This window comes from Larus michahellis, chromosome 3 (genome assembly GCF_964199755.1).
Source record: "Larus michahellis chromosome 3, bLarMic1.1, whole genome shotgun sequence".
NCBI lineage: Eukaryota > Metazoa > Chordata > Aves > Charadriiformes > Laridae > Larus > Larus michahellis.
Genome location: NC_133898.1, coordinates 37,516,605 through 37,544,016, shown reverse-complemented (window position 1 = coordinate 37,544,016; position 27,412 = coordinate 37,516,605). Strand labels below are relative to the sequence as shown.

The 27,412-nt window shown below is 44.6% G+C and overlaps 1 protein-coding gene across 6 annotated transcripts in view; it reads left to right on the top strand.

The window, feature by feature from the left end:
- Positions 1 to 24,613, top strand: part of DAAM2 (dishevelled associated activator of morphogenesis 2) — a 212,829-nt gene extending 188,216 nt beyond the window's left edge. For all 6 annotated transcript variants that reach the window (XM_074579706.1, XM_074579704.1, XM_074579705.1 and 3 more), the window contains 8 exons: positions 356 to 462; positions 1,164 to 1,252; positions 2,027 to 2,195; positions 3,982 to 4,089; positions 5,525 to 5,585; positions 10,150 to 10,281; positions 20,638 to 20,808; positions 22,793 to 24,613. In XM_074579706.1, the coding sequence (XP_074435807.1) occupies positions 356 to 462; positions 1,164 to 1,252; positions 2,027 to 2,195; positions 3,982 to 4,089; positions 5,525 to 5,585; positions 10,150 to 10,281; positions 20,638 to 20,808; positions 22,793 to 23,008 (1,053 nt within the window). In that variant the 3' untranslated portion in view covers positions 23,009 to 24,613. The remainder of the gene's footprint in view (positions 1 to 355; positions 463 to 1,163; positions 1,253 to 2,026; positions 2,196 to 3,981; positions 4,090 to 5,524; positions 5,586 to 10,149; positions 10,282 to 20,637; positions 20,809 to 22,792) is intronic.
- The last annotated feature ends 2,799 nt before the right edge of the window (positions 24,614 to 27,412 follow it).

The window sequence follows — 27,412 nt, the reverse complement described above, 5'->3', positions numbered from 1 at the left end:
TCCAAGTAATGCTGTGGGAATCACAGTTCCCTCTGTACTTCCCCTTGGGTAAGTTGCAGCAGCACTTGGCCTTTTGGATTTAGAAATGGGAAATTCCCCATAGAATTAAAAATTAATCTAATGGGGTCAGTGAGGGATAAAGACAGAACAGCAAGCAAAGGTTTAAAAAGGTCAGTTTTGTAGGCACAGCTGCACTTTTTTTGAAGTTACGGTCACACGGCTGAGTCAATGTAATGCTTCCCCATGGTGGCAGAGAAATCTGAGGGCCCTCTCTCTCTCCACCAGGGTTTGTTGTGCCTCTCCCCTTTTCCCTGGGTCTCTCATCTCGGTGTTTGGTTTGTGTCTGTCACTCTAGCTGCTGAAGTTTGTTCCTGAAAAGAGCGATACTGACCTGTTGGAGGAGCATAAACATGAAATTGAGCGCATGGCCCGGGCGGATCGTTTCCTCTTTGAAATGAGCAGGTCTGTTTGATACATTATGGGAAAGTGCACTGAGGGATTCTTGGAAGCAGCTGTAATTGTTATTGAAAATGGATCATCTGGCAGTGAGGGGGAATGTGCAAGAGATCGTGGGCCAGCATTATACCCTGCATTTGCCAGAAGCCCACAAATGTTACAAATGTTTCCGTTCATTACACAAACTTTTTATTGATGATAAGCACTCTCCGTGCTGTCACTTAAGGACCAGTCCCCTGATGGCAAGCAGAAATCTGCCTCATCTAAACTTGTTCACACAAACAGGAATTCAGATCCAGCTATCAGATGTAGCCAGGGATCAGGATTTCATATAGATCCCTTTTTCCATTCAGCTATCCCATCTCCTCATCCTTCTTTCTTGTTTCAACTTTACTATACCCCAATCAGGATTAACGTCTTGTTCTGCTAATTGAGATGCAGCTGGTATCTCCCATGATTCATATTTTGAAAGTAACGGGAATTCTTCCAGCTTCTTTTCAGTTGTCATCGAAACATGCCTTGAGGTCCTCTATTTTCATAACAAGGTTGATTATGTAGTGTTAGATGTTTGAACCACGTCTGTAATCCCATGCATAGGCCTTGTGGGACTCAGCATCCAACCATTAGATTATGTAGGCAGCATACTGACCTGGGGCTTCAAAGTACAGTTCCAGTTCAGTGTTGGCTTTCCTTTACCCTTCATGCAGGATTGACCACTATCAACAACGGCTGCAAGCATTGTTCTTTAAGAAGAAGTTTCCAGAGAGGCTGGCAGAAGCAAAACCAAAAGTGGAAGGTATGGTTAAAGCTTTTGCGAAGAGTTGGGTAGAGGGGCAGGGAAGGTCAAGAGAGGCTTGTCTCCAAAGGAGGTGCTGTTACATGCGGGCTACGATTGTAGAGCCAGTGAGCCCAAGGCATGTCCTGTGCTAAGAAATGAATTCTGTCTGACACTCTTCTTGCACCCATTGACTTAATAAAGTCAGTTTCATGATTGTCACACTGTAAAGAGACCTGACAGATGTGACAGTATGCTACCAGGCTGTGCTGAGCTGACAAAAGCTTTCATAGCCTTTCTGTGCAGATCAGCCTTCCTTTCTCAACCTCAAATCCTTGCACCTTCCCTCTCCATGGGGCAGTGAGAATAGATGCCTCAGGATGGTGGTATTCTGGGAACGTGTCACTTACAAGGAGGGGGTGCATATGGCTTCTGTGCCACATCCATGGTTATCACAGTGAAGAGATGTGCGTACTCTACTCTACATCATTTTCGGATGAGCTCAAGCCTTTTCCCTGTTCTCACTGGCTGTGTTTTTAGAGTGTGAGGTCCAGGAGAACAGCCTTGCTCCTGGGTTCAGAGGAGCATCCTACAGGCTACATGTAGTGCATCTTCCTTCCACTTGTCCTGGTTCTGGGCATGTGGGTGCGGGAAGGACAGTACAAACACAAACTGTGTTGCAGCATTTGCTGGGCAATAGTCAGATGGGCATTTTGGGGTACTTCAAATTATAGGCCCAAGCATGTTAAAATCGCCACTGTGTAATAACCTGTTACTTTTTTTTCTCTTTTCAAGCCATTCTTCTGGCATCCAAAGAACTCATCCGAAGCAAGCGTTTGAGGCAACTCCTGGAGGTAGTTCTGGCCTTTGGGAATTATATGAACAAGGGCCAAAGGGGAAGTGCTTATGGCTTCAAAGTCTCTAGCCTCAACAAAATTGCGGACACCAAATCCAGCATAGACAGGTAGGCTAGAAGGCTGTAAATGAGTTAGTTACTGTCATGATGCATCTCTTATCATAGTAATGAAAGTAGGTTTTGTTTGTTTTTAGCTCTGTAGACCATTTAAAATAATGTCTTATTTGGCATTTAAGCAGTGCTTTTCACTCTAAAAGATCCTGCAGCAGTTAAGACTACCTGTTAACACAGCGCTCACATTCTGCTGTTTCTTTGGGTAATGCACATCTGTTGTTGGATTGTGTTTCTGCAACACTATGCAAAGATGACAAAATGTAGTATTTCACAAATAACTGAAATAAGTTTGGGGGGGGAGGAGGATTTCTATGGAATTTGCCCTTTATACCAGAGTTTTATGGCCATGGTTTTGCAAAAAAGAAAACACAAAAAACTCTGACCACAGTTTTATGTCTCCTGTGGAACATGGCATATGTTTCTGATGCAGGACTGTCATAAACTGTCTCTCTACCTACAGCAGTAATGGAACCACAAGGCATAGCTCAGAGAGACTGAGCCTGCTTGTATCTAGAGCAGTTAAGGAAAATAGCTGGTTTGGGGAAGGTGGAGCTTACTGTTTATGGACATGGGCTGCATGTCTTTATACTGCGACCCCATGTTTTGCCCCACATCCCCATACTGGTTCTGGAAATTAATCCAGATGTGACTGGGGAGAGAATACCACTTTTGGGCTCCAGCAGCACTAAGGTTTTCTTTGGAGATCTCCTACACTGGTTCTTACTAACTTGCACCTTCCTTGACTTGTGAGACCTGCTGAGACCATAGTTGTGGTGAAATGACTCCAGACTGTGACAGAATGAATAATGGCAGTAAGAAGCCATAGGAAATTCATCCCTACCTAACAGAGTTTGAACTAACAGAGTTCTGTTTTGACTACCACAATGTCCTTTCCTTATTCCAAGGCTAACACTTGTGTAGCTAGTGTTGAAATTTTTTTTGTCTTAATGTAGCTTAGCTTGATTTTCCATGTATTAAATGTCCTGTGCATATTCTGTTCTCTTACCAGTCGCCAGCTCCCAGGCTCTAGTCTGTGTGAAGCAGTGGCCATCTGCTGTCTTGCCTGTCAGTTAACCACATAACACCCACCTCAAGTAGCTGTTATGGCTGGCTGTTCTCTCTACGTGCAAACTTCACTGATGCAAAATTCATCATTTACTTTGCAAATTTTCTTAAACCTTTTCCTGCATCTCTCACACATCTCATTTCCATCCACTCCTACTTGAGCTGCCATTGCTTTTGTAGTAGTGAGCCTGACCTCTACTCAGAAGTATAGCTCTTTCATTACTGTAGTTTTCTTTGCAGCTTCTTCAACCTTCAAGAACCTTTTCATCTTCTTAGTTAACTCTTATGTTTTTTCCACATTGCCTCTGAGAACAATTCACTTCTCCTTTACGAGTCAATGTCACTTCAGTGCTTTTAGGTTTTATTCTCTGAAGTATCTGGGGTCAAATAATATAGCGTGTTGCACAATTTTCTTTTCTGTTACACCATCTACACGGATGGATGGAAGGATGCTGGTGCTTCCAGAACAAATCAAGGCACAATATATTGCTTAAGCTTGTAGGAAGGATGGTTCATAAAGGACTAATTCATTTCAATCTGTGATACTTTTTTTTTTTAATTCAGTAACAGAGCTGCTAACAAAAATGTTTGTTTTGTTCATTCAAGCACATTTCCTACCCAAATAGTTTTCACTGATTTGTCACAATCCTCCCACCATCCTTTTCCTTCTCACCACCATCTTCCAGCTCATTTATCCCTTTTTTTTCTTTTTTAGGAACATTACGCTGCTGCACTACTTAATTATGATCTTTGAAAAGAATTATCCAGATATCCTAGATATTCAGTCTGAGTTGCAGCATCTTCCAGAAGCAGCAAAAGTCAAGTAAGTCCAGCGCTATTGCTCGTTCCCGGTGATTTCAGTTGACTTAATGATCATCAGTTTTTTCATTGCTGTCGTCTAAACTCATGGCCAGCCTTTCGGATGAAATGCCTTTGCTCACATCCTTGATGTTATTCAGATGTACATCAACAGATAATTTTGGTCCAAAAACATTTGTAGATGATGAAGTTGACAGCTTTACTCAGATATGTCTATATCTATTTCTGAATCAGACATTGTAACCAGACTGGTTGTTGTTTGTAATTCACTCACCATATTCTGTGGTTGTTCATCTAAGTCAAGTGCTATTTTTTCTGGATAATTGAAGATTTGTTTCTCTGGCAGACTCAGTTAGGCACAGAGGCCCTCTGCCTAATGATCAGGAAGATCATTCAAACTTTTGCACAAATCAGTCTTGCACAAAAATTGGAAAGCATCATATTTTCTGTACAAATTTCAATTATGTTTTTTTCCATTTTCTGTAGGTGTCTGTGGAAAACAAATACACATGCAATCCTTCAAAATACTAGCATTTTTTTCTTTCCAAAGCACTGCTCAAAAATACCTTTACATATTGTTTGCCCAGCCATGGTTCTTTGTGTAGGGAACTACTGAAGCTAATGAAAGATAGGTAAAAAATAACTGTAGGTTCACACATAAAGGCATTTATTAAGGCTTTAGTGGTGTTTTTGAGATGTAAACTGCTACTCATCAAATACTTGAAGGAGATGCCTGCTGACTCACAAATAGGTACTAACTAGTTACGTGGAAATGAAAAGCCTATTTTTTTTCATACAAGTCCTAGAAAAAAACCTCTTGTTTTTATATGATGAGCAGAAATTCAGTACAGCGCTTGTGTCTAAGGAAGCACGTATTAACATTAACAATAGGGTTTAAGCTTGCAAGGACTACTCTACGGTAGAAATGCAGATGGAAAAAAACGTTTGGACTGTGAGGAAGACAAAAATCACATATAAATTTACTGCTAATGGGATTTAGTAGTAAAGTCGTTCAAGAATCATATGTAGAGATAATCTGAGACCCCAGTATTGCATGTGCCTAAAGCTGGAGTCCTTGGTTATGTGTCAGCTGATAATTGCAAGCTGTCCATGTGTTATATGCTCCTTGCTGGAGGGTCAGGCTCAGCTCATGGGGCAGATGTTCTGAGGGCAACCCCCCCTCTTCTTCCCAGGAAAATCTCGATCTTCAATTTGACCACAGGCAAGCAGGGTCTGCCTCATCTTACATCTCATACAAAAAGCAGCACAGAGCGCTAACAGACCCCCTCTCCCTCATTTCGAGTCATCTGGCGTGGCTGGTGCCAAAGGCCGGATACCAGACTTGATGGGCCAATGGTATGTTCTGCTGCACAGTTCCTGTATTGCTGAGTAACACTGCTCTTTTTGTTTTATCTGCTCTGTGTCTGTCTCCTGTGCAGCCTGGTAGAGCTGGAGAAGGAAGTCAACAACATAAAGACCGGATTGAAAGCTGTTGAAGCTGTAAGTATCTGAAGATTTCCAAAGCACCATACTTAAAATATCTCACTCGGAATCAGGGGCACTATATATTTTATGATAAGAGAAAGTGGGCTTTCTTTTTCTGTTCCTTTCCATTCCATTCCAGAATGCATTAACCAAGAAAAAACAAATAAAATCTTCTCATGTTGAGCTCCTGCTGATGATCTTAGCAGACTTAAGCCTAATGAAAAGCCTGTTTGATCTCGGCCTGGAAAGTAAAAGGACAGTTTGACAAATGGCATGGACTGAAAGAAGAAATAAAATTCTTGCTCTTTCTTATTGATGGATGGCTGGCTGGCTGCTGAGCAAGTGTTTCACAGGGCTTTTGGAGTAGTAGTAAACAGGTAGTGCACTGTTATATGCAGCCCTAACCTATCCTAAGCACTCTTTGGGAAAGCAAAGTAAAAAACAGACCAGTTAAAGATGAGGGAGCTGAGTTGGCAAGCAAAACAACAATGGCATTTTTTCCTGCTATTAATGAAAGCCTTTTAAGCTGGACTTAGGTTGCCTGTGTTCAATTTGTATTTAGGTAGTGCAGAGCCTTCCATCTCAACAGAGGACAGTACAAATGGTGCATTGATGCAGTTGTGTGTACTGAATTATAAGAGTTAAAGATGAGGGATGGGCCTAAATGCTCCCTAGAGTCACAAATTCGTGTGTTAGCTGTGGTTCCCCTACTTGGACGCCTCCTTTAGTGAATGTGTTGGGTTTGTTCCTGGGGCAAGACTCCAGCCTTCCTGAGGCAGGAGAGCACGGAGAAAGACACCGTGTTCGGTGGCAGGAAGTAGGAACTCTCCTATTTGCCTCTTGCTTATGCCATTGACATACGTGTGTGGCTTTGAACAACATCATGTGTTTGCCTCCTCTCCGTGAAATAGGAGTTACAAATACCTACCTCTCACAAGGGCTGATGTGAGGAAGGTCAAGTTAGTGTTTGCGCAGCAGTTGAAAAAGTAAAGATTAAAGGCCAAATTCACTCTATTGTCTCTGTCCCTTAAAGTCTCCCATCATCTGCGCAGATGTTATAACCCTAAGAACATCACTCGCTCTTTCTACAAGTATAGGAACAAAATCCTATGTTCAGGCTGGTGCTGGCATCTCTTGCCTGTTGGATATACTAAGACAAGGGTAGTGCTGAGAGACACAGCAGAGGTCTTTGGAACTCAAGAAGGTTCCTGCTGTTTAGCTGTTCTTTGCCCTTTCAAATAGGGTTTTATTAGCCACACTTTTCAGTATCCCTCCGTCTTCAGGATGTTTCACCTTTTTCAACTTATGTCAGTTTAATGCTAGTGGAGCATTCCAGATGGAGAGCGTTCTGTACTGGGACTGCTGGCAAAGGGAGCAGTTGTTGGGAATTGCATTGGGTGGTTTCTGTGCAAGGATTACCTATCACCTACAAGGAACTAACACAGGACCCTCCAGTCCTTCTCACCCACTATCAGACAGACAGTGATGACTTCATTTTCCTTTCACCTGGCCTGAGTTTGGTTTGGCTCTGGGGGTAGAGGAAGGGATCTTTGTCCTGTCAGCGGCCCCCAGGTTGTCTGGCTGTCTCCAGCAGTTCATCATGTAATTAGCCAGTGATCCTCCCGTGAAAAAACAAACTTTCCAAACCTTATTTCTGGATCGTTGGGGTAAGGGAGAACACAGCAATGAGAAGAGATACTGCTGCATACGTGGAGTGCAGTGTTTGGGAATTAAAAGCACCTGTAAAGGGAAGGCTGACATGGAGTTCATGACACGAAGAGAGGCCCAGTTTTGGCTGGGACAGACAATTCCCCCCATTGAAATGTGAGTACCTACCTCTGTTTTGCTTTCTGTGATTGGATTATTTGTCCTTTTGCCTTTACAGCCAATTTTTTCTTTTCTTTCCCATACATGGGTTCCATGGGCAACCTCTCCTTCCCATCACCGTCTTCCCTCCTCAGTCTTCTCCCTGCCATGGTATTTTTCATCTGGGGCTGCCAGCACCTCCCAGTCTGCTTGCTCAATTCGTGGTTTTCTGGTGTGTAAAAAGCAGCACTGTAGCAACAATAGAAGATCACTGTCAGGTGGAAAGGGGAGGAGGGGAAGGTGTGATTCTTGATTCCATTCCAGTGTGTTCTCACCACAGCCTTGGCTCCAGTGACTAAGAAGTTTCTTCAAGGCCCCTTAAGAATAGAAAGCTAAAAATAGTTTCACAGTCAGATGTTCTTAAACGTACTACTAACCCTTTGCCTTCCTGGACTTGCAGCTTCTTTGTAAAAATAAGACATAATCGTTTTCAAGACATGCATGCAGCTGTTGCCTTTGTGTAGGGTGCTCCCAGAAGGACATCCAAGTAGTTCTTGGTCTTATCCAAATCAGGAATTGAATTCTGTCAGCAGAGCCCTTCTCTCACACAGCAAGGAGATCATAACCACCGCTTGAGAAACCACTGCCATGGCTGAATCATTTAATGTCTCTAGAGAACGAGCAGCCCAGCCCTCCAGGGGCAGTGCTAGCTTCTGCGCTTGTGTGCTGTTATGAGTAGTGTAGACCATTTCTGGAAGACACAAAAGAGTTTCTTATTCTCTGGCATTGCTCTTGGGCTGATTACATAGTAATGCTCGTTACTTGTGTGGGGTTTTTTTGTTTTGTTTTGTTGGGGTTTTTTTTATTTTGGAAGAATTATTCTGCAGGGAAAATTGAATTTGAAATTGAAGGACAGACCACCTAATCTTAATTTTGCTTTGAAAAACATTGCTCTCCAGTAACAATCCCAAATGCTGTAGCTTTCAACAGTGAGTATGATGACAGAACTGTTATACTCACCTGCTTGGGGAGGTAGGTGAGAAACAGATAAAGCAACTTTCATCTAAAATTAGCTTAAAAATTAGAATGGGCAAGAATGGCTGAAGAAAATACGCATAATTCTTAGAAGCATGTGAAGTGACATCTCCTGTACTTGTAAGCTCCAATTCAAAGTGATTGTAACATAGAGACAATTCATTGCAAAGTGATGTAACTGACTAGTGCTCCTGGGACTCTCCCTTGGGATATATTAGGAAAACCAGTGGAGAAGAAGATGTAATATAAAGCAGGGGAAGTAGCACTTTCTTAATGTGGACTTTTCTCTGGCTACCTGCTCGTTGCTTTTCCTGCCCCGTTTCTGCCTTGTGGTCTTTCCTTGTAGTGGTTACATTCTCTTTCCAGCTCACATCAGACCAGAAGATATATCACATCTGATTTTAGATTGTTGATGGCCAAAAGTCATTCTTTGCATTCAGCAGCACTGTGGAGAAAATCCCAAGGGGTTTCTCAGCATAGATGCTTATAAACCTACCCATTTGGCTCTGTGAACCAGTATTTTCATGACCAGTAACAGAGAGCACCAAACATGCATGTAGCTGGAGTTGCAGCCAGCACAAAAATATTTTTTTCCAAAGGGAACAGAGGGTCAGATTGTAACTTGACCTGTTGTTTCATGCTGCTTTCCCTACAGAGAAAGTAAGGCTTTATCATTCCCACTGATTATCCAGCTGAGAATAAAGATGAGGCCCAGATTACGATTTCATTGTCCCCATGAGACTGTCAACTGCACACAAGCCAAGCATAGGCACGGGAGACTGCCAGTCTTACTATAATTTTGGGGAGCTCCATAGCTCTTTCGGTGCCACAAGCATGGTGAACAGAGTAAGAGAAGAGAAGAGAGATAGCATGGGTAATCTTGGCTTAAAACTAAAAATCTTGAGCCAGAAAGAACGAATCTTACAATATTTTTTTTTCTTTCTGTAGCTAGTGGACAAATAGAGCTTAGCTTCATATGGGTTTATATCTTTCTCTTTTTTTCCGCCCATAAATCTTACTGCAATAGCCCTGGTTTATAACCCTGTGACTTTTATGACATCCAAGCTAATGCTTATTGGTTAGCAGGGTGCTGGCAAATGTTGCACCTGAAATCTTTCTGCATGTTCTTCAGTGGGAGAGCCAATTTTGATATCTTTTTGCTGCCCATCTAGTGCTTTTCAGAGAACTAAAGGTGAGATCCAGAGCTAGGAACTATATAGGTTATTCACATATGTACACGTTTCCCCAAGTATACAACCTTTTGAGCCACCATGGCACGAGAAGACAGAGGGAAACTCACTGTTGAAAATTCCAAATTCACTTGCTGCACGATCTGAGTTCTCTATTATTTGTCATTCTTCATAGGAAAAAAAAAAAAAGAAAAAGCAGCTTTTCATGTACTTAATGCATAAATTATAAAGTCGCTTTAGAAATTCAAGATGTTGATAGCTTTCTTGGGAGTGGTTGTTGTTTGAGGATAAAGGGAATTGTAACTAGGACTTCATTCATCCATTCATGATGGACATCCTTCATCCTACCTTAATTTTCCCTCTCATTCTGAAAAGGCAAAACCTTTGAGTTAGTGAGAAAGCAGTTTCTGAGTTACAACTCTGCGTGCGGAGTGGGATCAGAGGATGCTCTGCACTGAGTGAAATAGATGGGCTTCCCTTCTTCCCTCCTTGTCAGCGAGGAATCTTTGATGCTTGCCTGTCTATATCTCTTACTTCTTCTCTTTCAGGAACTGGATTATCAGAAGAGACGCATGCGGGAATCAGGGGACAGGTTCGTTCCCGTCATGAGCGATTTCATCACTGTGGCCAGTTTCAGCTTCTCAGAGTTAGAAGACCTTCTCAATGAGGCTAGAGACAAGGTAAGAATACCTTTTGAAGAAGTGTTTGGGGTTTCACTGGCTCATTAAAAAGCCTGAATCAAAATGGAAGCAGCAATTTCAGCTGCTGGGACTGCAGTGAAAACTATAGAAGAAGGTTCAGTGCTCTTGCCCATTTCTTGCTAATCTTCCTTAACGTTATCCATGTGTGGCACAGAATTGCGATGGCAATGTCTGCACCAGGATACCCCACCATGCCATCCATGGTGTTAAAGGGACTGCCTTTTAAGCAAGCTCTCAAAAAGAGGTCCTTTGGTGATTAGTGATAGTGACCTCATATCTTTTACCTTCTGCTTCCAACTTGATCCTACTCTGCTCATTCAGCTGGGAACATTTGTGCTTCATTTCATTCCTTTAAAAATGCACCTCCATGTAGTTTTGTAACCCTGAATATCTGATGTTTTCCACTTACGCTTCTCTGTTCCTGCTTGTATTTCCTTGCAAGGATAGAAATCCCAAACATACGTGGCTTGTTTGACATTCTTGGATCCCTCTTACACAGCCAGCACCATGTGTGTGTTACTCTTCAGGTGCTGCTGTGATCATGTTGTCCTTGCACTGTCTGCACCTCCGTTACCAGATTTGTACAACTGAGGAGGAGCTTGTTCTTTGCTGATGATTGGAGTCTGGCACTAATCCCTCTGCCTCTCAGCTGAATGACAAAGAATTTATATGAAAAGATCATAAGCATATGAAAATGTTTAGAGAAGAGCAAGGTCTAAAGTAAACGATATGTAATGGCAAATCTGCCCTTGTTGGCTGGCACGTTAAAAGTGCTTGGCTTTATGAAGCAAATGTGTTATTTCTTTTGGATTGAATTGTTTCCACTGCTGGTGTCAATCCTTGCAGCGTTAAGGGACCTATTGCATTAGTAATGAAACCTGTGCTGTTGGGTTGGTAGGCCGCCTATTGTGAAGGATAGGCAAAATACAGGCTGAGGCTCTGAACAGTAAGACTCCTCACTCATCCAGTCGCTCTGCAGTAATGTCATTCTGTAATTCCAAAGCAGTTCCTTGCTGTGGAGATAATGTTGGTAACACTGACTTGCAGCTGCGAACACCAGGGGCTACTGGCTGTCAGCTAGAGCTAGCTGCCCTGGCTATGTCGGGGCTGTAGTTGTTACAACCCTCAGAAGGCAAAGCTGAGCAGTCTAACACTTGTTAATGTAAGGAAATTTTGTGGAGAATAATGTGTTTAATTTTTTCATTGCTGTCATGTTGCTTGAGAAGATTCAAACCAATTCCAACATAAGAACGTTCATGCCATACTGGCTTTATAATCACAAAACCAATATTTTACATGCTATGCCTCCACTAAATTTCCTGAGAAAAGCTCAGTTTTCTATGGTTTGGGGGTTTCTGTTTTATGACGGGGTAAATTTCTCAACTTCATTATCGTTAGGTGCACATTTCTGGAAGCAAATTCACTCCGTCCTCGGCTTAGAATGCCCGGTTTTCATTCAGCGTTATAGATGGTGGTGGTCCTTTCTTTTGGCATACTAGGACAAAAAGTCCAATATGGTTTCTTTACAAGGTCAGTCGGGGGTTAAAAAACAGCAAGTGGTACATGTCCAGCACAGCAATGCAACTTCTCTTGATTGGGCGCTTGCAGGAAAAATACCATTCTTTTGCTTTAAGAATAACCAGAGAATCTCCCTGCAGACGGACCAATATGTCTGGAAGTTGTTGCATGCTTTTTTAGACATAGCCAACATAAAGCACTCGACATAAAGAGATGTTTTATTTTAATGACTATAACATGCTTAGGAAACATTTTTCTACCTTCTCCTAGCACACCCTTACTATGTTTGAACACATGCTGTTCCAACTCCTGCTCAACCTATGGCTTTGGTTCTTCCACTGGCAAAAAGCTGCTTTTGGACTCCTAAAAGGGAACTGTCTGTCCTTACCAATGCTGAGCTATTTCTCATGTTTGCTTCACATTATTTTTCCCCTCTCTTCTTCCTCTTTTTCCTCTTTTTTCTAAAAAAAAAAAAAAAAAAAAAAAAAAAAAAAAAAGGAAGAAAAAGCAAGCTGGAAATTTTCAACAAACCAGATGTGCTTTGCAAACGCTATAACATCTTCCAACCTCAATGGGCTCTCTGTTTTTGTTGAATCTCAAGCTTTTTTCTTACCATGGAAACCTACAATGTTAGGTTTATTAGCCAATTAAAGGAAGAGAAGGACCAAGACATCTGATTACCCTCTTCTTTTTTGATTTCTCAAAGCAAAGCAAATTGAAAAAATGATAGTGGGAGAGAGAGGACTTTTAAAAATATCCTAATGAGCCCAGGAAGAATTGGTCTGGTTCACAGATTTATTAGTAATAATGAAGCCCTAGTTTTAACAGCTGGAGTTGGATATCCTTCTAAATATAGATGTGGCTAATTGATTGCCATGAGTTAATCAGAACCACGTTTTCTCAGCTGGGATTTAAAACAATACAAATTATCTTTTCAAACCTGGGAAGTTTTTTTATTTTTTTAAATGCCTTTAGTATTAGCAAAAGTCACTTTTGTATTCCTTTAAGTTATGGAAACGATCCATTACCAAGGTGTGGTGCTGACCTTCTCTGTAGAGGATATTTTTCACAATCCCATGCAGTACTTTTTTTTGGCCTTTTTTCTTAAACAGGACCATTTACAGTTAGTGGCCATGGGGAGGAAGTGATATTTTAAATTTAAAGGGCCAGGTTGTCAAACGCAGGCACCCATGTTTTCAGAGGAAGCCTTGTAACTCTACTTATCTTCATGCAGTAAACACATGGCTTGGTTAAGAACTGATTGAAAACTTAGACCGACTCTTTAAACAGGCTCCCTAGCACAGCTGGTTCTTGTTCTTTTTGTGTTTTTCTCACTTTCAATACCACTTTATAAGGGAATATATAGATTAGATCAAGGGATAATGTTTTCTGCCATTTCCCATAAACTGGAAGGTGGGGGCAGGAGAAAGTGAAATTCTGCCAGTTTTTACATGTTTGAATAGATGAAAAAATTACTCTTGCACATCAGAAAGAATGGAATGGGGTTGAATTTTGTTTGTGAAAATTTTTCCCTGTGGGGCAAATACCCAGGCAGAGGAACAGTGACCTCCCATGGTATGATTTCTGTTATCCTGCTTGAAAAAGGTGATATTTGCCCTATATGAAGCTTTACAAAATACTTCAATGTAGACAGGTATGAACTTAGATTGCTAAACTGCTTCATAACTGTTCTACATTGTGCTTGGTTTATAACAAACCTGAATGTTTTGTATTTTCCTAGAACAAAGTCTGCTTAGTCAGGTGTTGCCATTCCTATGATGAATATCAAACTTAAGTCTCTCTATAGAGGCACAAAGGAGGCCACCACCTGGGCAAGGCTGATGAGGAGGGTAGTAAAATTGTCCATGCCCAGTCTTTCTCATGACAGCTCCTCTCAAGCAGGGTGTTTGTCATCATGGAGACTGGAGTTCAGAGTCTTCACGTGCGTTTAATAAGCTTAACACATATAGTAACTGTTTTGAAGAATAGCAAGGCAGTGAAAGCCAAAATCCATTTTAAAAAATAGTCATTAATGGTAGAATGCTATGAAGCACACAGAAATACTGTGGTCCAAGAGCCAGATACAGGCTGTGCACTTCAGTGACTCATTTTGGGGAACCAGTATTTTCTGTCAGCCACTAGGGCTAATGAATAAGGAAAGGATCAGGATGGAGACTGAGGAAGTCAAGATGGGGTGTGTTACAAAGGACAAGGGCGGGCACCACAGCCTGCTGTCAGAAACAGCCATTTGGTAAATAAATTACATAGCTGTTGTACACCAACTTAGAATCATAGAATTGTTAGGGTTGGAAGGGACCTTAAAGATCATCTAGTTCCAACCCCCCTGCCATGGGCAGGGACATCTCCCACTAGATCAGGTTGCTCAGAGCCCCATCCAGCCTGGCCTTAAAAACTTCCAGGGATGGGGCTTCCACCACCTCTCTAGGAAACCTGTTCCAGTGTCTCACCACCCTCATGGTGAAGAGCTTCTTCCTAACATCCAGTCTGAATTGTCCCAGCTCTAGTTTTAATCCATTCCCTCTAGTCCTGCCATTACCTGACATCCTAAAAAGTCCCTCACCAGCTTTCTTGTAGGCCCCCTTAAGATACTGGAAGGCCGCTATAAGGTCTCCTCGGAGCCTTCTTTTCTCCAGACTGAACAATCCCAACTCCCTCAGTCTGTCCTCATAGGAGAGGTGCTCCAGCCCTCTGATCATCCTCGTGGCCCTTCTCTGGACACGTTCCAGCACGTCCATATCTTTCTTGCAGTAGGGGCTCCAGAATTGGACACAGTACTCCAGGTGGGGTCTCACGAGAGTGGAGTAGAGGGGGAGAATCACCTCCCTCGACCTGTTGGCCACGCTTCTCCTGATGCAGCCCAGGATACGATTGGCTTTCTGGGCTGCTAGTGCGCACTGACGGCTCATGTTGAGCCTCTTGTCTACCAGCACCCCCAAGTCCTTTTCTTCAGGGCTGCTCTCAAGCCAGTCGCTGCCCAGCCTATATCGGTGCTTGGGATTGCCCCGACCCAGATGGAGGACCTTGCACTTGGTCTTGTTGAACTTCATGAGGTTGGCATGGGCCCACCTCTCCAGCCTGTCAAGGTCCCTCTGGATGGCATCCCTTCCCTCCAGCGTGTCAGCAGCCCCACACAGCTTGGTGTCCTCAGCAAACTTGCTGAGGGTGCAATCTATGCCACTGTCCGTGTTGCTGACAAAGATGTTAAACAAGACCAGTCCCAGTACCGATCCTGGAGGGACTCCACTTGTCACTGGGCTCCACTTGGACATGGACCCATTGACAGACACTCTTCGGGTGTGGCCGTCAAGGCAGTTCTTTATCCACTGAATTGTCAGTCCATCAAAGCCATATTTTATCAGCTTGAAGACCAGGATGTCATGCAGGACAGTGTCAAAGGCTTTGCTCAGGTCCAGGTAAATGACATCAGTTGCTCTCCCCTTGTCTGTTGATGTTGTGACCTTCTCATAGAAGGCCACCAGGTTTGTCAGGCATGATTTGCCCTTGGTGAAGCCGTGTTGATTGTACCCAATCACCTCTTTGTTATTCTTCTGCCTCAGCAGTGCCTCCAGGAGGATCTGCTCCATAATCTTACCAGGCACGGAGGTGAGACTGACTGGCCTATAGTTCCCTGGTTCCTCCTTCTTTCCCTTTTTGGAAATGGGGATTATGTTTCCCCTTTTTCAGTCAGTGGGGACTTCACCAGACTGCCATGACTTTTGGAATATGATAGAGAGCGGTTTAGCAACCTCATCTGCCAGTTCCTTCAGTACCCGTGGGTGTATCCCATCAGGTCCCATGGACTTGTTCACTTTCAGGTTCATCAGATGGTCACGAACTTGATCTTCACGTATGATGGGCAGTTCTGTCCAACTCCTGCCATTGTCTTCTGTGACTCCAGGAGTGTTGCTGGAGCCCTTGCCAGTGAAGACTGAGGAAAAGAAGTTGTTGAGAACCTCGGCCTTCTCCATATCACTTGCCACCAGCTCCCCCGTTTCCTTTCTGAGGGGGCCCGCACCCTCCCTAGTCTTCTTCTTAGCATTAATGTACCTGTAGAAATTTTTGCTGTTTCCTTTGATCTCCTTGGCTAGACTTAATTCTAACTGAGCTTTAGCTTTTCTCACCAGGTCTCTTGCTGTTCGGACACCTTCCTTATATGCCCCCCATTCCAGCTGTCCTTTCTTCCACTCCTTATAAAGTTTCTTTTTGTGTGACAGTGTGTCCAGGAGCTCCCTGTTCATCCAGGCAGGTCTCCTAGCATTCTTCCCTGCCTTCCTCTTTGTCAGTATAGTTTGCTCCTGGACACGGAGAAGGTGATCCTTGAATACTGACCAGCTGTCCTGGGCCCCACTTCCCTCTAGAGCTTTGTCCCACGGCACTTTGGCCAGCAGATCCCTGAAGCAATCAAAGTCTGCGTGCCTAAAGTCCAGGGTCATAAGCTTGGAATATATCCTCCTAGTTGCCCTGAGGATCTTAAATTCTATCGCTTCATGGTCACTGCAGCCAAGGTTATCCCTGAGCCACACGTTGGTCACCAGCCCTTCCCTGTTGGTGAGAACAAGGTCCAGCATAGCACCTTTTCTTGTTGGTTCCTCTACCATTTGGAGGAGGAAGTTGTCATCTATGCATTCCAGGAACATCCTGGATTGCTGGTGCCTTGCTGTGTTCTCCCTCCAGCAGATGTCAGGGTGGTTGAAATCCCCCACGAGGACCAGGACCTGTGAACGCAAAGCCACTTCTATCTGCCTATGGAGGGCCCCATCTGCTTGGCTCTGCAGATGCTTCAGGGTAGGTGGGCATCTAACACATCAGAAATGTTTATAGGACCTATATCTTGATTTTGAGCCTCCCGGAGTCACTTTCAAACTCCTAGGATAATCCTATAAGAGCATTTAGGCACAAGGAGAGCTGGGCCCAGCCCTGCCTGAAATCGGTGGGGCTACTTGTCTGGGGAAGACAGTCCATGTTGCATGGCTACATGGTGTAATTCATTTCTGCATTGGCTCCTCCCACAATAGCAGACAGGACAGACAGCAGGAAATTTTTATCATGGCTGCTTTTCCTCCTCCTCGTAGAGCGTCGTTCCTGCCATTTCCAGAACTCCTCTGCCACTGTTTAACATTTCGTTGGCAAGCACAGCAGAGAGTGTGTGCACTGCTGTCCCGCTTTCCCTCTCCTTGCTAAAATGGCTTTTTAAAATAAACAACTGTCTAAACGATTTGCTTTGGCAAGAGGATGAATTCAGTGGAAAGTTTGGCAGAGGAAGCGGAGCTGGCACTGATCTCGTGGACCTGTTATATCATGGAGCTTGGGGGCCCTTATGGTGTGGAAATGAATTTTTTAATGAAAAAAAAGAGATACCATCCTCTATTACAATGGAAAACCTGCTGAAACATAGTTTTCCATCTTGCTTTTGCCCACGTTATCTGTCCCCAAATGACTTCAGGAATAAGCAAGTTTCAGCCCTTGTTCCGTGATATTACAGCACGTCACAGAATTCTGGGGAGTGTTTTGCACGCATGAGGACTTAGCTACAGATTTCACAATTGTGCACAAGAGCAGGTACTGTTTGGCAGGGAATCTGCCTGTGGAGCAGTCGAGTGATTTGTACAGGGTGACACAAATCCTGCGGCAGAGAGCAGAAGAGAGGGATGGTGTCCAGAGCACCTCGGTCTGCGTCGTGCTGCCTCTTACACCCTGAGCCAGGCAGACAGTGTGGTTTTAGCCACTGTGGGCAGGTAGCATCCTGAGCTTCGTACCGCGGCTGGGAATGCTGCCTCCAACAGCTTGCTGCCCCTCGTCCATACCCTTTGAAGAAGTACACATGATCACAGAACCAGAGCCATGGGGAAATAGAAGAAATAATAAAAACAGAGGGGCCTGTTGCAGTTTAAACAGTGAAAAGACAGCACGGCTCTCTTCACAACAGTGCATTGAATTGATGTAGTGCCCTACAGATGCGAACAAATGATTTTTTGCTCTTTTCTGTGTCAGATTAGTGGGGCAACACTTTCTGTTCTGTAACAAATGGAGAAAGTAAGGCTCAGAGAGGGAGCATGATTTCCCAAGCCACATCATGGGCAGAGCTGGCAACAGAGGCTGGATCTCCTGACTTGCCTTCCTCTGCTCAGTCAGCTTTTTTCCGTAGGCGGTAGAGAAAGAAGGAAAATGTTTACTTCGGTGAACTGCAGATTTCTCTGTTTTCGTTCTTTTGGTACATCCAGCTTACAGATTTTTGCTTTTCATCTTTCAGTGCTTTACAGTAAGTGATTGTGACCTAGTAAGCCATGTTACAGGGCACTGAAGACGGGCTGCTCGCAGCCTCCTCCTCGCTACAGACCATAACACCTCATACTCATGAGTGTCTCTGAAAGGCTCCCAGGCTGCTGGGTCTTTCCAGCACAGCAACACTGTTCCTCCTCTGAGTGGCAGTGGGGAGGCAGTGGCAGTAGCCCCTCTGCTAATGTGACAAGAACTAGCTGCTGGTGGTAGTTGGGTGACAGGCCATGTGCAGAACATTTGCTGACAACACCACCCTCTAATGGAGACTTCCATGTATGTAGGATCCAAGAGCCCCAGGCAAGGACCCCCTCTTTTTCAACCCCCAACCTCCCTAAGAGACTAGGAAACCCCTATGGGCATTCACTGGCTCAAACCAGTTGGGTTCCTCTGTGGCCCCTCGCTCACCTTTGCTATGCACAGGAGGAACGCGGGGGACAGGGGCAGTGCATCACTAGGTACAACAGCCATCTCCTGTTGGCTGCCCCTGGTCTTCAGGCTTCACAGGAGGGGGACGAGCCTTCCTTCTAGACGGCAGCTCCAGTCGCTGATCTTAATTAGTGCTTTATTTTCAGTTTTCATGGGAATTAACCATAAGTTAAATTTCCAGGTAGCACATCTTCTTTGAGCAATGAGCTTCAGGTGCTCTATGTGCTCAAGCACATATATAAAGAGAAAAAAAAAATAAAAAAAAATATATATATACACACACAGAGAGGGGTGGGGTGAGGGAGTAGGTATGCATACCTGTGTACATGTGTCTGTCTTCAGAGGTTTCAGAGAAAAGGCGTTAAAACAGAAATAATCTGTTGCTGTTTCCATGCTCTGAAGTCCCTCTATGATTTGCTGCTGTAGTGCTTCCTTCAACTCCTGCCATGTTTAGTAGCTCAAAGCAACTTGCATTTCTTCCAACACTTTTTTTATTTTTTTCCCCTGATACTTTGGGTTTCTTTGTTTGTTTCTGGCTGAGAACACAGCCTTTTTAAAGAAAAAAGAAGCTATTGCTTCAAACTGCTTTGTGGGCCTGGCAGGGAAAGCAGAGGAGGGGGGATGCCGAATCTCTCAGGCTGTGCCAGAAGGAAGCTGCTTTCCTTGGAGATTTCTTCCCCCTGCAGTTGACTGGGAGACATTGTTTATGCTTTACATGGTACCGGGCCAGAGGGGTTTATAAGACCTGCTTCCAAACTCATTTTTTGCTTGGGATTGGAGCCTGAACTGTTCTTACTGTCTTTTGCATTCCGTAAGAGCACCCACCTAAGGAAAGGGAAGCTGGGCTATGTTAGTATGAGCTGAATACTTAGTATGAGCTCTGCACTGAAGGCAGTGAGTGCATAGTCTGGGAGAGTCTGAGTTTGGTTTGGTAAACGTTGAGGTCTGTAAGGATGCTCTGCTGCTTAGTGGTGGTGCGTTGAAGTGCTGTCAGGGAATGCTAGGGCAGCTGTGCATCAGGGCAGCTGTGCCACCAGGAGTGTGTTGCCGGTGCTGCCTGTTACGATACAGAGGTGTGTGAGTAGGTGAAGGTAGTTGGACAATGGTGCAGCTTTTGGATGTGTACACTTATATAGAACTTAGTGGACATGTGCGTACAGGCTTTTGACAGACTATGTGTGCATGCATTTGAGTGCATTTTGATGAGTACAGAGGCATGCTTGTGAGCGTGAGAGAGCAAAGAAGAGAGTACAACTACTGCAGGACTGATGTCCAAGAGCCAGGGGTTGCTGTGAATTTACCATATCCCAATCAGGACTGCCCTGTGACTGAAGTCCTGCCAGTTGGCTGCCTCCGCTTGCATCCTGCAGCCTCAACATTTGCCTTTTAAAATAAAAGCCACTTGTGATGTATTCACTCTCTTTTAAGTCTGCCTGGGAGCCCTGGCTGCTTTCCTTGTCCCTCTCTCATGCCATGTCTGTCCATAGTCTCCTTTCTCCCAGGCAACACCCTGACTCGGAGGACACCAGAGTGATGGATGACATGGCAAAAGGCTCCTGAGAGGACAGACTGTAACATTATTGCAAAAAAACCTTCTAACTCCAGCCATTTAAAACATGGATGTGAGGGGAAGGTGGAAGGGGAAAAGATGGGCTAAAACTGCTTGTTTGGTAGTTAGGATGGACTAAAGCTACTTGTTTCCCCAGCTAGCTCACTGTCTTCCATGCCCCTGCTGTCACACAGCTGCAGCTGAGATGCGGCCAGATGGTCGTCCTCTGAAATTACTCCATCACCCTCAGGCGCTGAACATTGGGGGTTTTTTTTGTGTAAGTGGACAGCTAGTGCTCTCCAGCGTGGTTGCCCTGGGTTGCCCAAAGGATATCCAGGAGAGCAGATTCTTCAGGGAGAGAGGCACCTGCCTTAAGGCGAGGCACTTCTGTTGCTGGGGGGTAGATTTTGCTCTCACTGCATGAATGCTCAGAGGGTATAACCACACATAACCACATGTGTGGTTACTCATAATCTTTCCTCACTGTCTTCACCAAACTGCCTGCCTAATTATTGCTCTTGTGTTTTCTGCCCCCTTGACAGTATGCCAAGGCACTGAAGCATTTTGGAGAGAGCGAGGGCAAGATGCAGCCAGATGAATTTTTTGGCATCTTCGACACTTTCTTACAGTCATTTGCAGAGGCCAAGCAAGATCTGGAGAATATGAGGAAGAAAAAGGAAGAAGAGGAGCGCAGGGCACGCATGGAGGCCATGGTGAGCACCTGGGCACAGGAAGGTGTTTCCTTCCATTGCCTTTTCATGTCTAGAGAGGAAGGTTGAGAGTGCCATTTCCAATGCTCATGTCCTGTCACTGTTTTATGTCCTTCTCCCTGCCACCTCTCTTTGGCATCATTCTCTTCACAAATGGTGCTCTTTTTCCTGCTGGCTGTCCTGTCAGCTCTCAGGGGCATACCATTTGGCTCCTAAATTACCTTCCTTTGGATTCAGATACCAAATCTAGCCCTGCCTGTTCTGCCCCAGCACTTTGCAGCATGGTGCTGCCCCTACCCAGTGCCAGACTATCCTGCTTTTGGGCTGCAGTCTCTGTGCAAAAGCTCTGGGAGCCAGATCCCCCTCGGTCCTGCTAGCTGGTCAGCTTCCACTCGGACTCCATCATCATCTGCTGTGTGCCTGTTGCCTGACAGCGCATGGTGACACAGCAAATGCCCTGGCGCCTGCTGCAGCCCATACTGGCAGTATTCCTCTCTGGCCAGCATTAATGGCTTGATTACTGAGGCTGCATCTGGCCTTGACGTGGCAAGAGAGCTTTTGTGCATCGTTGATTTTGCTGCTGGGAGACAGACGTGTGTGTCCCCAGGGGTTCGTGTGAACCAGCCTCCCCCTCTAACCTCAGCCTTTCCTGAGGCCTGAGAACGGCTCAGCAGTCCCCTGCCTCCTTCCCTCCTGCCGGCGCTTTAACCCTGGCTGCCGACATGGCTCCAGGCTTCGCTGCGGGGAGTTGCTGCTTTAAATGTTTGCTGTGCCAAAAGCACTGGTTTGTGCCTTTCAGAAGAGGAGAGAGGTAAAATGCCAGGATGCCAGCAGTCTTACTGTTGGACATGGGAATAAAATGCCAGGACTTAGGCTCAAGTTTCCTCTCAGCCAGTCTGGAAAGTGTGGTAGCTTGCTGTTAAAGCACTAGGATGGTTTCGTAGGCCTAATACACCATGAGAGAGATTGCAGTTTGCTGATGGAAAGCAATGTGGTCTTGCAACGCAGGGCTAGCACGCAGAGCAAGCGACCTGCTTCCTGACAGCCACATCCATCCCTTGCCATTTCTGCTAATCTTGGAGCTGAGCAGTGGAGGGGGATAACCGAGCTCCCTGGAGCTTCTCTAGGGAGACCAAGAGCATCACGTTGACAGGTGCACCTATCCAATGATTTGTAAAATCAGCAGTTCTGTTTCATTGCTCGTTGTGTTTATAACCAGTTTCTCTTTCCAGAGTCAAGGCAATGTGCCTTCCTCTTCCCATCACTGCAACATGCTGCCTCCATCCAAACATGAGCTGTTTGGTGGATAGAGTTTCTGTTGATGTTTTGATATCTCAAGCCATTTTCATTCTCTAGTGTGTTCAGCTTGTGGCTTTCTGGGGTTTTTCCTGTTTTCTTTTCCTTCTTCTGCAGGACTGCAGCCTTTCTGCCTGTCAATTTAACTAGCTATGCCCCAAGCACAATGCTGTTGGTGACTGTAGTAGTGACTGTGGTTTGTACGGACACATCCAAACTAACTTTCAACTCACTAGATTAGGCACTGTCAGCGTAGTAGGTGCTGCCACACTAAGGTCACTACAAACCTGGTCCCAGAAGCCGGGTAATTACCTGTGCCAGCATCACTTAGGGAGTGTCTTTTGGCACCGCTACTTTGATGGCACTGTTCTACTGTAAAATTAGTGCAAAACAGCAGCAGCATAGACAGATCCCATGCGTCCTCTTTGCTGCAGAGTGGTAGTGCTTTGTGAGGCAAACATAAGATGCTGCTCATTCCTCATCTCTCTTGCTCTCTGCTTGTCTGTGCAGAAGAAGGGAAACCCAGCACGGTTGCCTGTTGCTCTTGGCACAGGTGATGCCCTTGTGGATAAGCTCCTGATCTCTTTTTTCCCTAAACTGTACTGATGCATCTTAGCCGCTTCTTGGCGGTGTACCTAGCGATCTGGCATCTCTGTTAGCTAATTCTAAAGCTCTGTGTCTTTCTCCACAGCTAAAAGAGCAGAGGGAAAAAGAGAGGCGACAAAAGAAAGCAAAAGCTGGAAGCATCTCTGAAGAGAGTGGGGAGTTTGATGACCTGGTGTCAGCATTAAGGTCGGGTGAAGTCTTTGACAAAGACTTATCCAAGCTCAAGCGTAACCGCAAGCGTTCGGGGAACCAAGGCTTGGAGACAAGCCGGGAGCGGGTGGTGACAAAGCTAAATTATTAATTACAAGAAGAAGAAAACTAATCAACCAAAAGAAGGTGACGAAAAAGTGCAAAACAAGGAAGATGAATGTGTGCGATGGCGCCTGGCTGACAGTTGCCCCAAAGGATTTCTTTGGTCTGTGGCTAGAGACGTTACCTTTCCATGATCAGCTTTCCTCTCATCCCTCTTCTGTGCTCCTAATTTGAACCATTAAAAAAGTGCCTCTGTGGAGCCAGCAGGGCCTGTGACTGGGCCATGCAGAGCTGACAGATTTGCTTCTGGGAGTTTATTGTGTCATCAGAGGCCTCATGGCGATGACAGAAAGTACTCGGGCCTTGCAGACTGCCTCACAGCTGGAGTAAGATAATTTCCTGTGTGCCAAAGTGAAAACTAGTCACGATCTCCATCTTGCTGATAACAAGGAAGACTAATTTCAGAGCAGCTCTGTAAACACCTGCCGCTTCTTCAAGATCTAGTCTGGCCTGCAGGGGCTTGTCAAGACGTGGTTCTCAAGATTTCCAGTTCCCTTCCAGAATTGGATTTTATAAGCCATTGATTACCACCTGAAAAATGCTTTTGATCTCATGTTCTCCATAGTAATTTCGTGTGGCCTACACTGTCCAAAACGAGTGATGCTCAGAAGGAAGTAATTGGGTTCTGGAGCAAATTGAAATTCAAGAATCAGGATCTGTATAAAATACTCTGCAAGTCTTTGGGATTGTACTTCTCTAGAAGCAGTTTTCTGGAATTTGTTGATGAGCCTCGAGGCTATGAAATGCATCTTCTAAGAAAGAAGCTCTGGCTTTTCTTTAGAATACTAAGCCACTGCCAGGTTGGAATTACAAGTAGATAAATGTGGAGCCGGTTGTCATTGCTGGAAGGTGGGAGGGAAAGAGCAGAACATTTCTAACCTGTTTGTGCAAGATTTCTTAGTGCAGCTCAATGGAAATCGGAAGCTCCCTAGTATCATCCACAGGTCACAAGTAGCAAAAAGCAAACAGGGTCACTGGCTGCAAGAAATGAGATTTCTTTTCCACGTAATGCTAGCTGTGATTGCTGTTGGCATGAACTGGTCTTTCTGTCTAACAGGCAGACCTTCACTGCACAGACCCCACTCCTACCTAGGGGAATCGCATAACTCAGTAAGATATGAGTGGCGTCAAAGGAGAGCCTTGGAGCCCACAGCCTTTTTCATTCTGAAGGGATCACTTGGGATGAATCAATGGAGGGGTCCCATAATGAAAACTGAGAATTCTTCCAGGAGGACACAGAATTGTGTAAGCCAAGCAGGCTTTGGAGATGGTTTAATTCATAGGAAAGAAACAAATTTGTATTTAAGCTGCAAGTATGAAGCACACAGTGAAAAAACAAAAACCCCAAGAAGAGGCCTGAATTCTGTGTGTCTTCATGGCTCTAGGAAAGGAATTGGATTGTATGGGCTGTCTTGGGCTGGTTTGTTTTTTTTTTTGAATCTCGTCTTCCTTTTTTATTATCTTCCCTGGAGAAGGAAAAGAAGAAAAATAAAGAAATGGTGATGGATTCTTCCTCCGAGACAGGAAGAAAGGAGAGAACATTTGAGAAGAGGGACCTACCATCTACAAACTATGCATCAATAGTCAACAGCACAAAAGGTCAAGGAATCCCAGGGAAGTGAAAAAAGCTCTATTTGTCACTTTAATAATTTGGTTTGATTTTTCTCTGAATGTCACTTAACCTCAGGCTCGCTCTGCACCGAGTCTGCAGAACAGAACTTCCTCTGCCATGCACGCTGCCTGATCAGTATTACACACTACCAATATTGGAGAAGCAAACTATGGTGGTATTCTGAACACTTTGAGAGTAAAATAATTATGTAAACTATGGAAAGAAGCAAAAAAACTCAGAATTGTTAAACTCTAATGTTTCATTGTTTACTGAATTTTGAGTCTCCCACCCCAGAATTTCCCTATTTACGACATTCCAGACTGCCGCGCCTCTGTATAATACTCATCGTAAAGAGCTGGTATCTTACAAGAGCTGGGTGCATTCTCCTCCCTTACTGTCCCACTCCCCTTCTGGGATTAGCTATTAACAGCAATGCCCATTGCAGCGGACACAAGCACCTTGTAGAAGAAAGACTGTATTTCATAAAGGTTTTTGAAAGTTTAAGAAAAACTCTCACTTTTTTAAGCATTTTTATTTTAAATTACAAAATGGATTTTAGAACTGTCTCTTGTAAATTATATTAACAAGCTCCTTGCTGCTCCCTGAAGTAGACATGCGCTATCCCAGCCCTTTTTGTTTGTCTCGTTTTAAAGCATGCCATATAACCTATGCCATGTAAGCCATATGAGAGGTGGTAATATGTGCCAAATTGGTATACAGTTGAGTTTAGATTTGGATAATCCCTGAATTCCAAAGATACGATGCTTTTAGGGATCAGAACATTGTAGGTCTTTTTCCCCTCTTTGTTCTCCCCGGGTTTAGGAGTCACCCAGAAATTCAGGTGTAGTGCCAAGGTCAGCCCTGGTGCAAGATGATGTGACTCATGACTCTGTCCAACTTACGGCTGCTTGCTTGCTCCCCAGGTACTTGTTTGATAAGGCAGACTGTCAGCACGGCAGCGCTGTCAAGAGAAGAAACACCTCAGGGCAAACCCCTTGAATATAAATACAGCATTCCCCCCGCCCCGGTATTTGTCAAACCAGGTTTGTGCTGTGCTTTTTTAAACTGAAGTCACTTTGCTAGGCCACAAATGTAGCAAAAGCAGAGAGAGTGATAAGCCCTCTGTCCATTTGTGTACACAGTTCAACCCCGATTTAAAGAGATCCTGTATGATGGTACGCGGCGCTCCAGCCACGCTGACAGTCAAAGAAAGCTGCTGTGGTTTTGCCACCTCCTTGACTCATGCACAAATAATGAGAGATTGTGCAACTCCTGTAAACCGGCTGTGGGATACTTGCTGGGATGGACAGAAAGCTCAGACTCATGCCCCTGATTCATCGCAGCTCAACTTTCTCAGCACTCCAGTGCCCAGACTCCTGTTTTGAATCTATGACGGTGACTGAAGGCTTGGTTCAGCATGCTGGACAATCCCCCCTGGCTCTTGACTCCACGGTGAACGTTCATAAAGAGGTGTTTGGAAAAGCTTTAGTTACACACTGAGACAAGCAGTGATTTTATATAAGTGGTGACAAGGAGAGAGGCCCATTAGTAGGTCTGTGGTATGAGATGAGGCTGGCCACGCAGAAGATAAGGAAAAAAGTTGGCTGTGCTGTAGGGCCTGGCGTCAGATTCTTACTGAAGCCAAGTTTGTCCTTTTTTCTCATCTCTTGGGTACTGTGAGTGCATCTATGCTCTGTTCTTCATCATCAGTTGTGGTAGAGTTGCTGAGCACTCAAGGAGAAAGGAAAATCTTATTCCTTGTCTTCTAGTGCGAGCAGAGCCTGTTCAACAGGCAAGCAAGCAGTCGTGAGGTGTAACATTGAGGCATAACCTCTTTATCACTGAAAGCTGGAGAAGAGCTAGGGTCTGCTGTTGTCCTTGCACCTGTGCTAGCACCAGCATGAAATCACTCTGTCTTTGAAAATAAGTGGAGGAGGAGGAGGAGATCTGAGAAAGAAGGGTGTAATTGAGGGCTTGTTCTGCACCCTGCAGAAATCAAGTCATTGCTAACTTTATGGTGAAGTTCTTCACACCTGGAAGAGGAGGTACTTTCTAACTCTCCAGACTTTGTCCCTAGAGGTCTAGCGCTCACTCGCTCACCTCTGTGTCTCTGCGTTGTTCTTAAGCAGGTTGCATTAGGATGATCCCAGAAAATACTGAAGAACTCCCTCTCCCTCCCACTCCCTTTGGTCTGGGTCACTCTTCTCAGTCAGTCATAAGTCTCTGGAAATGCTACAAGGTAAAGTGACTTCAGGGCAGCAAGGCCCTTCCATGGCTTGCAGCACGGCTATCGTCTGGGCACCGGTTCCCTATGAGAGCAGAAGTAGGACTAGTGTTCAGGGGTGAGAGACTCCCCACTAGGGAGGTGACCTAAGCATCCTTCAGAAGCATTTCTGTAATGTGTTCACAATGTCTGAGGAAGGGAAAGGAATCGCGAGAGGCCCTGGTGGGAGACTGTGGGACAGGTGTTTCCGTAATGGTCAGCCCCGCTGGCCAAATCTTTCCTTTTCTTTAGGAAAGCTCACATTCTGAGCTGGGTTGCATGGGAGAAGCTTGTGTCAGGAGTTTCTGTGAGGGGAAAGGAGATCAGTTGTACAGTTGATGATGTACATGATATATGCAGTTTTGTTTCTGGGTTGGTTGTTTTGGGCTTATTTTGTTTGTTTGGGGGTTAAATGATATTTTTTTTTAAAAAAAAAGGTTTTAGGAATCTCTAAGGGGAACCTGTAAATCTGACACCTCTATTTATTTTGCCTTATTTTAGTTTGCTATGTTTGTATG